Raw genomic sequence first — 12265 nt, 5'->3', positions numbered from 1 at the left:
CCATCCTACAACTGATGGGAGAGACAACAGAGCAAGTGGTCACAAAGGAGGTAGAGGCAGAGAGGGCTCACACCTGGCTTTGTGTCAAAGTCATGTTTCTCCAGGCAGTGGCTGCAAGAAGAGCTTTTCAAGCTTGGGTCTCTGGCCCACATTGCCTCTCAGGACATGTCCAGGCCTTGGAAACCCTCAAGAATCTGGTTGGGCCATTAACACCTTTGCCTGTTTGGGCTGCTGCACCCCTGGAGAGCAGGCCTGGAGAGCTGCTTTGTTCAGCAGGCCCCAGGGGTCTTTTCTGGAAGCTTCTCAAGTTTCACAGGGGCTGTGCCAGCTTCTTTTCAAGATGGTGTGTGTTTTTATGTAATGTGTGAAAAAGTTTGTGTGGACTTGGGAGCCCAGATGCAGTGTGCCCTCATAATTAAACTCTTGGGAAAACTAGAGAGAGACATTTAGTCATATTTTTTCCTTCCCAGAATTATAAACCCTAGTTTTTCCTCTTCTAGGGGCTGTTTAGGCCCCAACAAGGCACCTTGCTATGGCCATCCTTGCTGGGAATACCAATTGTACATGGGCTGTGCTTCTGGGTCCTGTCCTGGGCCTTCTTTCTAGGACAGAGATGCCAGTGATGGGGACCTGCTTGTCCAAGACCTTCAGACTCCTCAGACCTGCCTGCTGTTGCCTGCTCAGCCTAGCAGTGGCAGATAATTCCGGGCTTGCAATCTTCCCTATAATTCTGGATCCTGGAGCAAGGACTTTGCTCCTCTGTCAGTCCATCCAGGTTGGGAGGGCGGCCTGTGTTGAATCTGCTGACCCAAGTCAGTGGGTGTTGTCCCCTCCCCGCAAAGGCAGCAGCATATTCCGCTGCCTCCTAAGAACTCTTGAGCATGGAGGCCCTTTAAGAGTTGGGTGTGGCTTCTTCCTTGTCATGTGCCTTCTGCTTTGCCATTGATCAAATAAGAAGCTTCTCAGAGGCCTTGTCAGCACAAGCAGGTCCTTTTCACAGGTGTGATGTGGGAGAATGCAATGAAAACCTTGTTTCTAGACAGTCACTTCAAATATTGCTCAGAAAATGTTAAGTTTACGTTTTTACTTTGAAAATAGTTTTTTTACATTTTTAAGGATATGGGAAGATGGGCATGTATGAAAAAAGTATTGCCAGTCTCCCATTTCTGTTCCCTTTCCTGTCTCGAGCTGGTGCATCCAGAAGGAACCAGGCAAGCATACAACCTGGAGGCATGAACCTCCTGATTCAGGGAGCTCGCAGGGGCCATGGTTGTGCCTTTTTTTCCTACTTACTGACTTAAATGGAAGATTAGACCTTTTTGGGAGGAATATGGTGGTTGCGTTGACTGAGATTTGTCTTTATTAAAATACTTTTCAAATATCAAGATGATGTGGTTGTGTTTGTCCAGACATTCATTTATCTGGCCACCAATGTGGGTCAGGTGTCTGTGGGGAGGTGTGTAGTAGTGGTTGGCCTCAGCTGGGGCAGAGCTCCATGAGCTTTGGAGCTTGGGGACTTGAGGATTGTTCAGGTGCCTCAGGCCCACGCTTTTTAAAGATTTATTTATTTATTTATTTATTTATTTATTATACACAGTGTTCTGCCTGCAGGCCAGAAGAGGGAACCAGATCTCATTACGGATGGTTGTGAGCCATCATATGATTGCTGGGAATTGAACTCAGGACCTCTGGAAGAACAGCATTAACCTCTTAACCTCTGAGCCATCTCTCTAGCCCAGCTTTCTAGTTTTAAAGTGTTTCATTCAACATTTTTAAAAAGTTCTTGTAGCTGGGCGGTGGTGGCGCATGCCTTTAATCTCAGCACTCAGGAGGCAGAGCCAGGTGGATCTCTGTGAGTTTAAGGCCAGCCTGGTCTACAGAGTGAGTTCCAGGACAGTCACCAAAACTACACAGAGAAATCCTGTCTCAAACAAACAAAAAGTTCTTGTTAACACCTATATTTTGAAACACACACACACACACACACACACACACACACACACACACACACACTCATACACACATCCCCGTGATCCTGGTGAAATCCAGGGCCTACTTGTCCTGGTTGGGTTATTTGTTTTTGGTTTTTGTTTTTTTTTTGGGGGGGGGTGTTGTTTGTTTTTGTTGTTGTTTTGCCTTTAAAACTTAATTTTCTATTGACTATTCTCTAATATTCCATAGGTATTAATGTGTCTTTGTGGAGTATTGTAGAAATTCCACCACTCTAGGGTACTGGAGGGCCCTTGTCTAGACACCACTCATTCCTTGTAGAGTGGACAGTCTGGCTCTGTTGGAAGCTCACGGAAGTGCATGTGATGTGTTAATTTGGGGAGTGGTAGCAGATTCTCTTGCTTTGCATTCACGGGACTTGTTGAAATTACATGTTGAGTGTGGAACTGCCTTGACTGATCTTACTGTGATCTGTTGTGCTTATTTCACTCAACAAAGACTCTGGTTTGTCTGTACCAAATGTTCTTTGTGGGGCTGGAGATGTAACTCAGGTGGTGGAGTGCGTAGCTGGCATGCACAAAACCCTGGCTTTGATCCCCAGCACCACATGAACCAGGTGTGGTAGCTCCTGACTAATCCTAGCATTCAGGAGGTTGGAAGCAGGAGGATCAGGAATTCAAGAGCAACCTGAGCTCTAAGAGACCCTGTCTTACAAAAACAAAGTTATTTGGAAAATATATTCTAATTTTAAAGAAGACAGAAGTGTAGGAATAAGTTGGGCTTGAGCTGCTGCTTTGGGGTAGGTGACTGTGCATCTGTCTGCTTCTTGTGTTCCAGGTCTCACCAATGGCTTTGGGGGTACCCGAAGCGAGCAGGAGCCGGGCAGTGGCCTGGGGAGGAGAGCTGCGCCCCGACGGCGCTGTGCATCTGAATCCAGTATTTGTTCCAGCAACAGCCCACTCTGCGACTCCAGGTAGGTCCTGTTCTCTGGGGCAGGGTACGTGGCTTTCATCTGAAGCCTCTTGAGAAAGGCTTCCCTAGAGTTTAGTTGATATGTGTGCTCTGCCGTTCAGGGAAAGTTTCTTATGAGATAAATTGATCTACTTGGTAGAATTTAACTGGAAGTCAGAAGTAAATCTATATAAAAGGTTAAGCTAGTTAGTGTATAATTAACTTGCACTTTATACTTACCACTCCCCAAATCTTTCTCTTACTGAGGTTGTAGTCTGCATAGTCCTGCCTGTTTGCTCTACGGCAACCACTGTCGGTTGGGTAAGGGTAGCCCGAGTACCCTCATTGGGACAGGCTCACTTTTCTTGGGTCTCTATACCCTTGGCAGCCTGGCACCTGATGTACAATTAAGCCACAGGCATGGGGCTCTTCACTGTAGTCTCATTTGACTCATCTCTGCTTTTTCTCCCCAAGTTTTAGCACACCCAAGTGTGGGCGAGGGAAGCCTGCCCTTGTGCGAAGGCACACACTAGAAGACCGCAGTGAGCTGATATCCTGTATTGAAAACGGGAACTATGCTAAGGCGGCCAGGATTGCAGCTGGTGAGTTGGGATACACTTTTTTTTTTTTAATTATTTTATTTTTTATTTTTTTGGTGGGCATTTTGGAATACAATGGTTAGAGAGGTGAGGTCTCCCAGAACAGAGTCTGGTCTTGGTGGCTTGGGGCTGTGAGTCAAGCCCTCACATTTGAGAAAAGGTGTGGACTTATGCTTATCTACCAGAGGGTTGCTGTACAGGGTTTCAGGCCTGTCCTGGGCTGCATTGTATGACAGAGTCTATGGGGAAGGAATGACTTTGTTGTGCTAGGGTACACTTGGTTCTGCGTAGTTCCTGATCATCAGATTTGTCCAGGCTATCTGCTTTGACAACTGAATGCTGTGGCAGGGTGGTCATTCCTAGCTTCAGGCCACAGTGTAAGGGAGGGGAGCCTGCTGGGCTGATGCTGTTTATACTTTTCTGTCAGAGTGGGCCAAGCCAACTCCAAGGATAGATGCACCTGTTATTGCCTGAGGCTTGGGGCTTTGGTGGTGCCATTTCTGTGAAGGCAGCTGAGCTCTGTGGGTATCAGGGCAGAGACCTGAAGATGGGAAGGGCCTGAGACTGCAGGGAATCTGGTGTGGCCATATGGGCTGCATTGACTGTGGTGGGCATGCTGGAGGTTCTGAGCCTGGAGAGGCTAATGTGCTCTTTTGCTGCTGTGAGGCGGGACCAGGGACTGGTTGGATACCTCTTACCTGCAGTATTCAGTGGGAGCCTGAACATGGTAGACTCCTGAGGTGTGTTTTGGGCTGCTGGATGTACTCAGTGAGGCTTGGAAGAGCAAAGTGGTGGTGGAGCAAGCCAGGAGTTGGGCTTAGGTTTTTGGTTGTGTAATAGGCATCTGATACATGCCAAGGAACCCATCTTTACAGTTCAAGTGTGGTGAGGTATTGGGGACCTGGAGTCATTCATAGGCCTTAGAGCTCGGGAGGGTGGGAGACAGGGAGGCCTTTGACAGGCTTCTAGGCCTGCCCTCCATAGGAAGAAGTGAGGTAATCTGCCTTTCCTGGACTGGGGTGATGCTATGAGACTGTCCTGCTGCAGTAGCTAGGGAAGCTGGGGTCTGGCTGGGGGCTTTTATCAGCCCTCAGGCTTTGTGGCTGTGCTGGGTATGTTGGGGGTTCTGCTGGTTCTGATTCTGGGGTTCCTCTTGTTCTAGAGGTGGGACAGAATAGCATGTGGATTTCCACTGATGCTGCTGCCTCTGTCCTGGAGCCCCTGAAAGTGGTATGGGCCAAGTGCAGCGGCTATCCCTCCTACCCAGCACTGGTGAGTCTGAAGGTTATGAGTAGGGTCTTCTGGTGGGACCTGGGATGGGGCCCCAGTGCATGCTCTATACCTTGCAGTTCTGTGCTGCCAAGGGTGTGTGTATGTTGTCATGACTCTGGAGGCAGGTGTGTGAGTGGCTGTGTAGGGCATGTGGCTCTGAGTTTGAGAATACTTTGAGTGACTGGAGCATGTCCTTGGCAGATCATTGACCCCAAGATGCCACGAGTGCCTGGCCACCACAATGGTGTCACCATCCCCGCTCCACCCCTGGATGTGCTGAAGATCGGTGAGCACATGCAGACCAAGTCTGAGGAGAAGCTGTTCCTTGTTTTGTTTTTCGACAATAAGAGAAGCTGGTGAGTGTGGTGTCTTGGGCTCTGCAGCAGGCAGAGCTGGGTCCTAGTAGTCCCAGGACTTGGCTTGACCCATGCTGAGTCCTTGTCTGTCAGAAGGGCACTGTCCAGTGACATCAAAGGGATTGTGGAGTGTTGGTCACTTCCCATCTGACAGTTCTTATCACTTACCAGATCCCTGGATGGCTCAGGCTGTCTCTATTTCTTGCTCCAGGTTCCCTTGCATGGACTTTCTGACCCTACTGCTCTGCTAGGACACAAGCTTCACCCCCTTTCTGAAGTTCCCTGTCTATCTCCCCTGTCCTGCCTTCACCCAGATCTATTGAGACTCCTATTATGCCATGGTTCGGATTCTAAATTGAGTGTTACCTGCTGACATCTGGACCATATTTAGTTGACTCCAGACCTTTCCTATGTGGCCCTTTATGATTGGGAGTGCTTAGGAGTAGGAGGAGCTTCATAGCCCCCTGTGGAGTGGGCACTCTTGGGGACTCAACAGGTCCCCTGTGGTCCTCTGTCCTCCTTGCCCTGTTTCTATGGCAGCTGGCATTCATCAGTGAGGCTTACATTGGCCTTGCTCACTTGATGGTCCTGTTTCTAGAGTCTTCCTAGGGTGCCTCCTTACTCTGCTCCAGGGTTCACTCCACCTGTGTTATGTGCACACATCTGTTCTGCTTTATTATCCCTTGTGTGCATATGTGTGTGTACCTAGGCTTACCTTGTGTATCACATATATGTGTATTCTTGGGCTGCTCTGTGTGCACAGCTGCATGCTCCCAACTTACCTCCATAGCCTCTTGGCTATGTTGGGTGGGGAAAGAGGGTTGTATCATGGTTTTTCTGCCCTGCCTGAGTTCAGGGCTAGGTGCACTGTGCACCCCAATCATCCTGTTTGAGGCCCAGCACGTGGGGAGCTTGGGTTGTGTACTGCCAGATTCCTTCTTATGTACAGGGGCTGGTAGTTGGTGGACCATACTGAGAATGGATTGGTGGTTCTTATGCTCTCTTCTCTCTAAAAGGCAGTGGCTTCCCAAGTCCAAGATGGTTCCTCTTGGTGTTGACGAGACCATCGACAAGCTGAAAATGATGGAAGGGAGGAACTCTAGCATCCGGAAAGCCGTGCGGATTGCATTTGATCGAGCCATGAATCACCTGAGCCGGGTCCATGGGGAGCCAGCCAGTGACCTCAGTGACATTGACTGAGGTGGCTTCCAGCAAAGCCACAGCCAGCCGGGAGCCTTGTCCATAGTGTTAATAAGCTGTACATGTTTGTATATTGTTCAGAACTTAACTTATTCTGATTTTCTAGGTGTAGTTCTTTAATTCTTTTTCCCCAGGGAGGGGTTTTCTATGAAACCATCTTGTCTTGGCGCTTTGCAAGTGGGGCAGGCGTGTTCCGAGCAGTGCGGTGTGGGTGTCCCACTGGTGGTGCCGCGGCCTCACTTACTTTAATCTCTAGTTTTGTTTGTTTTTTTTTTTTTTTAAGACTTTTGAATGTTTAATAATTTTGTAGATCATGCTCTTTACACAGAGTACCGCTTATTTAATAAGACGGGATGTAAATTTACAATGACAAATGTGTATTTTAAGAAAGAAAATGACATTATTTTGAATGGTACTTTGTGCAAAGAGGGAATAAATTTATGCTGTGTGCATCACTTGCAAATCACCAAAAAAAATGTCCCGCCAGCTGCTGCCGGGCAGGGCCCGTTCTCATCCTTCTGTCTGCCCTGAGTCTCCTGCTCCGCCCTGACTCCTGCAGGCCTGCCTCCCAGCGGGTTATTTATTGTAGAAAGTGTACTCATTTGCTTTATAATGAAAAATAAATTTGCAAAGGTATATTGATATGCATTTTTATACAGGCACATAAAAATTCAACTTTGGTGTGGGAGCAGAATGTGTTGTGTGGTTATATACATGACTGGCCTGTGTGTACTTTGATTTTGTAACTTGTAATCTTTTGTTTACAATGAGGGGCTTTCTGTAACTTGTTTTAATTTAGAACACTTTGGTAGCAATAGACCTTTGGATACATTTTTGTATGGTACATGTGATGTATATAGAATTAGTACTTTATTTTTATTTTTAAGAGGTAAAGCATTATGTTAGGGGGGAAAAGGCAGGGTGGGTTTCCAAATTTGCATTTTTATATTAAAAATAAAGTGAAGATTTGGACAGTGTGGCCCTCTCATTCCTGCATCACTAGGAGGCTGGGTGAGCTGTAGCCTGAGATGTATGAGGGCATTGGGGCCTTGAGTGGGTGGTGTGACCAGGTAGATGACACACTTGATTTTAACAATTCACCTGGGATGGCATTATTTATTATTTTGCCTAATCATATTTTTATTTTAAAGCTAAATAGTTACTAAAAAATTTAAATGTTCTTTTAAGTCTACATGTTTGTAATATTTCCATAGAAACTTGAAAATAAAAAGTCTTCCTTTGGTAGTTTTTGTCCCGTGTTTGGCAGATGCTCACATGCCCAGCATCCCTTCCCACCTCTGTGAGGAAGACTGGAGTGGACCAAGGCCTCCAGACTGTATGCTCATGGTGGGCAGATGCTGTTGGCTCTCCACCTGTTGGCTGCTGCTTCCAATCTGGCCTCCTGCTGTTGAGTCTGATTTGAGCTGTGGCTGACCTTTGCCCAGGGACAGCCTGTGGCCTGGAGCTGGTGCACTTGTGGGTATGAGCTGCTGCAGGAGTATGGCTTGGTGGTGTCATTCATCATCCCTGGTTCTGGGGAAGCCAGGACAAAGTGTCTCCACCTGAGTGATTGTCTGAACTCTTCCAGAGCTAGCCTGGCATTTCCCAGTTTTCATTTCCTGTCTCTCCAACCCCCCTTTCCAGATCTCACCCTGTACCCACTGTGGTGTCTGGCCACTTACTCCAGTCTGTCCAGAACTTCCCTGACATCAGCACTTTATTAGGTATCAGGTAGACTAGGTGACTGGTCACCCTGGAGCCCAACAGGCATCATCAGTCCTGGAGGCAGGAGTGTGAGCACCCTCCCTGGTGAGTAGCAAGTCTCAGTGCTGACTGACTGAGCCCCTAAGAGTGTGTATCTTGAGTTGGCCATCATGGATCTGGCTGTGTAGTGCCAGGGAGTATGTTTTTGTGCCTCAGGAGGGCCCCACTGCCCTGCCACACCCACAGCCTCAGTTCTGGGACTGAGGCTTAAGCTGCTTTAAAAAAAAAAAAAATGTTCTCGAGGCAGAGGCAGGCAAATCTCTGTGAGTTTGAGACCAGCCTGGTCTACAGAGTGAGTTCTAGGACAGGCTCCAAAGCTATACAGAAACAAACCCTGCCTCGAAAAAACAAAAATGTTCTTGAATTATGATTTTAAAAGAAATCTCGAATTCTGCCGGTGTACACAACAAACTGACCATACCCACCTCCATTTCCCTCCTCTCTCTTACCATATCCCCCAAACAGGTCCATGTCCCTCTCCCTAGCCACTAATTCCAGTTAATGCTGTCCATGTGCACGTGGGTACAGGAAACCTCACCAGTGGGAACACTCTCAAAAAAGTTCCTCCTCCAGCAGCTGTTAACGGTCAGCAGCTCCTCAGTAAGGAGTGGGGCTGGAGATCACTGGCCTCATCTATCCTGGGATTTTGCTGGGTTTTGTCAGGTAGCCGCAGCTGGCTGTTGTGGGTCCATGAGTGTGACTTGTCATGTCCAGAAGACAGCATCTCACAACACTCAGCTTCATCATGTAGCTCTTCCATTCCTCATCTTTTCCTCATCTCTTCCATGATGTTCCCTGAGCCTTGGGGTGTGAGGGTGTGTTGTGTGGCCCTGTTTAGGGCTGAGCACTCAGTCTCCTCTCAGTACTTTGACTAGCTCGTGTTTCTCCGTGGATATCAAAGAGAAGTGGCTGTGACTAAGACCGAGCAGCCCAGGTCTTGAGTCAGATCCAGTTCCCGTGCTGTGTTGTTTGGGCTTCTGGCTTGGTTTGGTTTTTTATTGCCGTGAAGAGACAGCATGGCCACGGCAACTCTTATAAATAAAAACATTGAATTGAGGGTGGCTCCCTTATAGTTTTAGAGGTTCTGTTCATTATCAGGATGGGGAGCATGGTGGCCTGCAGGCAGATGTGGTGCTGGAGCTGAGAGTCCTACATCTGGACTTGGGCAACAGGAAGTTGACACACTGGGTGGTATCCTGAGCATATGAAACCTCAAAGCCCACCACCGCAGTGACACACTTCCTCCAACAAGGCCACACCTCCTAATAGTGCCACTCCCTTTGGGGGGCATTTTCTTTCAAACCACCACAGCTTCTTTTAATTTATGCCATGTAGAAAAGTGGAGCTGGTCCAAGCCAGCACCTCCTCTTGAAGGATGCAGGTCATCTTCCTCTTCATCATACACTTGATTCTGTGAAAAGGGAATCGTGACACTGAGCACTTAGTTGCCTCCTGAATTATTAAAATTGCAGAGCCAAGACTCCAAATTAAGATGCTGTTGATGTGTGGCAGTTCCACAGTGAAGCTTACTATGTGGGTTAACCTGAAAGGATTTTTTTTTTTTTTTTGGTTTTTCGAGACAGGGTTTCTCTGTGTAGCTTTGCGCCTTTCCTGGAACTCGCTTTGGAGACCAGGCTGGCCTCGAACTCACAGAGATCCGCCTGGAGGATTTTTTTGAGAGATGCAAACTGGACCACCCATGAGACATGAAGCCCACACAGTTCAGCTCCCATGCGTTAAACAACACACAAAAGCCTAGGTTTCTACTTAGTTTTAAAAATCGTGGTGAAAGGGCTGGAGAGGTGGTTCAGTGGTTAAGAACAGTTGTTCTTGCGGAGGACCTGGGTTTGATTCCCAGCCTCCACATGGCAACTCATAAACCTGGCATCCAACACCCTCACCCTGTTCTGACCTCCATAGGTATCAGGCACCCATATAGTACACATACATGCATAAAGGCAAAACACTCAAAGTAGTAAAAATAACTTTATAAAGTAAAAACAACAGAACATTTTTTTTCAGAGTGACTATAAACAAAATCAGTGGATGTGGCTTTCTGTCCCGACCTGACCTCACCTCAATAGCATACCCTCCTTGCCAAGCCCCACCTGACAGTCTCTTGCCCATTTCCCTTTTCCCTTTGCAGCTTTGGGGGGCAGGAAGTGGAGGGATTGGGGGGTGTGACTTCAGGAAACGTCCAGAGTAGATGATCAGAGGCAGCCATTTTGACCACGTTGAGCATGACAGAGCCACAAGACAGTGAAGCCTATGGCTGCAGTTGTAATGCAGAACTTCCCCTGTGGGCCTGAACATTTGTTATGTAATAGAAACATTTACACCTTAAACCCACAGCTGGTCTCTTTACAGCTGGTAAATTTCTTTGCAGCTGGTAAATTTCAAATGGTTCAAAGACAAGAAAAAACAACAATAAACTAGTGACTTTGTGGATATCTTGTGGCAGGAGGGACAGTGGACAGTGGGCCCAGGGCAGGGTCAAATACTTTTGAGGCCAGTAACCTAGGACCCAGTTCAGTTGTGTGTAAGTTGGTTTTAGTTGGTGTAACATAGTTGTCGTTCATGGCGAAGCAGGGCTTTGGCTCTTCTTGTGGCTCTGGGGACTTTCCTCTCTCCATGCTGGTCAGTGGGCTTACAGAAAGCTGACAAGGCACCCACCAAGGTTTCTTAGAAGCTCTCGGGTCCTTCCTGCCATTTTCTGAAGCTCTGGATTGGCAGCTCAAGACTCAGTCACCCCAACTACCCTCCTCCCTGCAGACTGCTGGCCAGGGGTTCCTGGATGATGATAAGGGCATTTGGGAATATGAGGTGGTGGAATGACACTCAGTCTAGGGTTCTGGGCCTAGGAGTGAGGAACCCCAGAACAGAGAACAGAAGGCTGCTACAGATGAAGCCCGGCTGGGCCTAGGGCCAGTGCTGTACTGGCCTTGGGTTCCAGCACCTTACACTTCGAAGTCAGTATCATCATTGCAGAAGGAATTATTAATAGCGCCAAACAAAAACGCTGCGCTTCGGTCACTGCAATAGAGATGAGCCAAGCCTGTGGAGAAGATGCCATTGAATTTGTAGGTTCTGCTACAGAGACAGCAAAGGGGTGTCAGGAGTAGGGTGGTCACTGTCCTACCACAGAGAAAGTGAGGGGATTGCCTCACGTGTGCTGAGAGCTGACCCTAAGGGGATTGATCACATGTCACCATAGTTAGGTTGGATATGTCTGCCTGGTTGGCAGGGATGAACTGGCAACTAGACCCTTGGACTGTGGTATCTCAGGGACAGAAGGACAGCCATCTTCTGCCATGTCTGTCATTCATTCTACAAACATTACAGTGGAATGTCAGCCCTTAGGCCCAGTGCCTCTTCTTGCCAGGTGGGACTCCCAGGAAAGAACCCTTCAGCATGGCAACAGCTATATGCCATAAACCTTGCTCCAGGCTCTCCCCAGAGGTACCTGGGTTTTGTGCTAGTGTGGCTGAGTCCTGGGGAAGACTTGCCCGACTATGTCCCCTGCTGAGTGCTCCAGCTGAGCCTGTCAAGCGGAGCTGGTGGGGGAAGCATGAGGATTGATGGGCAGGAGGTGAGGTGAGGTGAACCCAGGCTTTGAGGCAGTGCTAAGCCCCCTTTGTGGCTGGCTACTATACCCCGGTGCACCACTCAAGCTTGACTTACATGCACGAGAGCTATTGTGTTGCCCAGTGGCTTGCTTTAAAAACTTGTCATTTAAGTAGAACTTGGGCTCAGGGTGCTGAAGCCTCATCTCCACATCTGCCCATGTACCCTGGAGACTCTCAAAGACTCGGATTCCCCAGCTCTGCCAAATGAAGCTCTGGTGATGCTGTGGGGATGTCCCCCAGGTCGAAGTTTAATTAGAAAGCAGGGTGGAGGCTTGAGATAGAGGGCTCAGGTGCAGGCAGGTACCTGGGTGAGCCTGCCAGACCCCTCCCCTGTCAGTGGCACCAGCTAGCCACCTTCGGAGCTACAACGGCGGCTATCTTTAGTCTAGTCATTCTTACAGGGCTAGAAATCGGTGCTTCCTTCCCAGTTTCAGGTGAGAACAGTGGGGGACTGGCTTGCTTCCCATTTCTGAGCTTTTGTGTTTTGTTGCATGGCTAGCTGGCTGGGCTGGCTGGTGATACTGGGGCAGGTGCAAGTTCCTTTAGT

At 48.3% G+C, this 12265-nt stretch overlaps 1 protein-coding gene across 3 annotated transcripts in view; it reads left to right on the top strand.

Annotated features, from left to right (window-relative positions):
* Brd1 (bromodomain containing 1) overlaps positions 1-7573 on the top strand; it is a 45088-nt gene extending 37515 nt beyond the window's left edge. For 2 of the 3 annotated variants that reach the window (XM_052748590.1, XM_052748591.1), the window contains 5 exons: positions 2788-2923; positions 3376-3503; positions 4663-4772; positions 4974-5128; positions 6145-7573. In XM_052748590.1, the coding sequence (XP_052604550.1) occupies positions 2788-2923; positions 3376-3503; positions 4663-4772; positions 4974-5128; positions 6145-6328 (713 nt within the window). In that variant the 3' untranslated portion in view covers positions 6329-7573. Of the gene's footprint in view, positions 1-2787; positions 2924-3375; positions 3504-4662; positions 4773-4973; positions 5129-6144 lie in introns of those variants that run through there. The other variant, XR_008220633.1, reaches the window with a different exon arrangement.
* The last annotated feature ends 4692 nt before the right edge of the window (positions 7574-12265 follow it).

This window comes from Peromyscus californicus, unplaced genomic scaffold, assembly GCF_007827085.1.
Source record: "Peromyscus californicus insignis strain IS unplaced genomic scaffold, ASM782708v3 Scaffold_20__1_contigs__length_68692818, whole genome shotgun sequence".
In the NCBI taxonomy this organism is placed as follows: domain Eukaryota; kingdom Metazoa; phylum Chordata; class Mammalia; order Rodentia; family Cricetidae; genus Peromyscus; species Peromyscus californicus.
The sequence above is the reverse complement of the archived record's forward strand: the minus strand, read 5'-3'. Positions and strand labels throughout refer to the sequence as shown.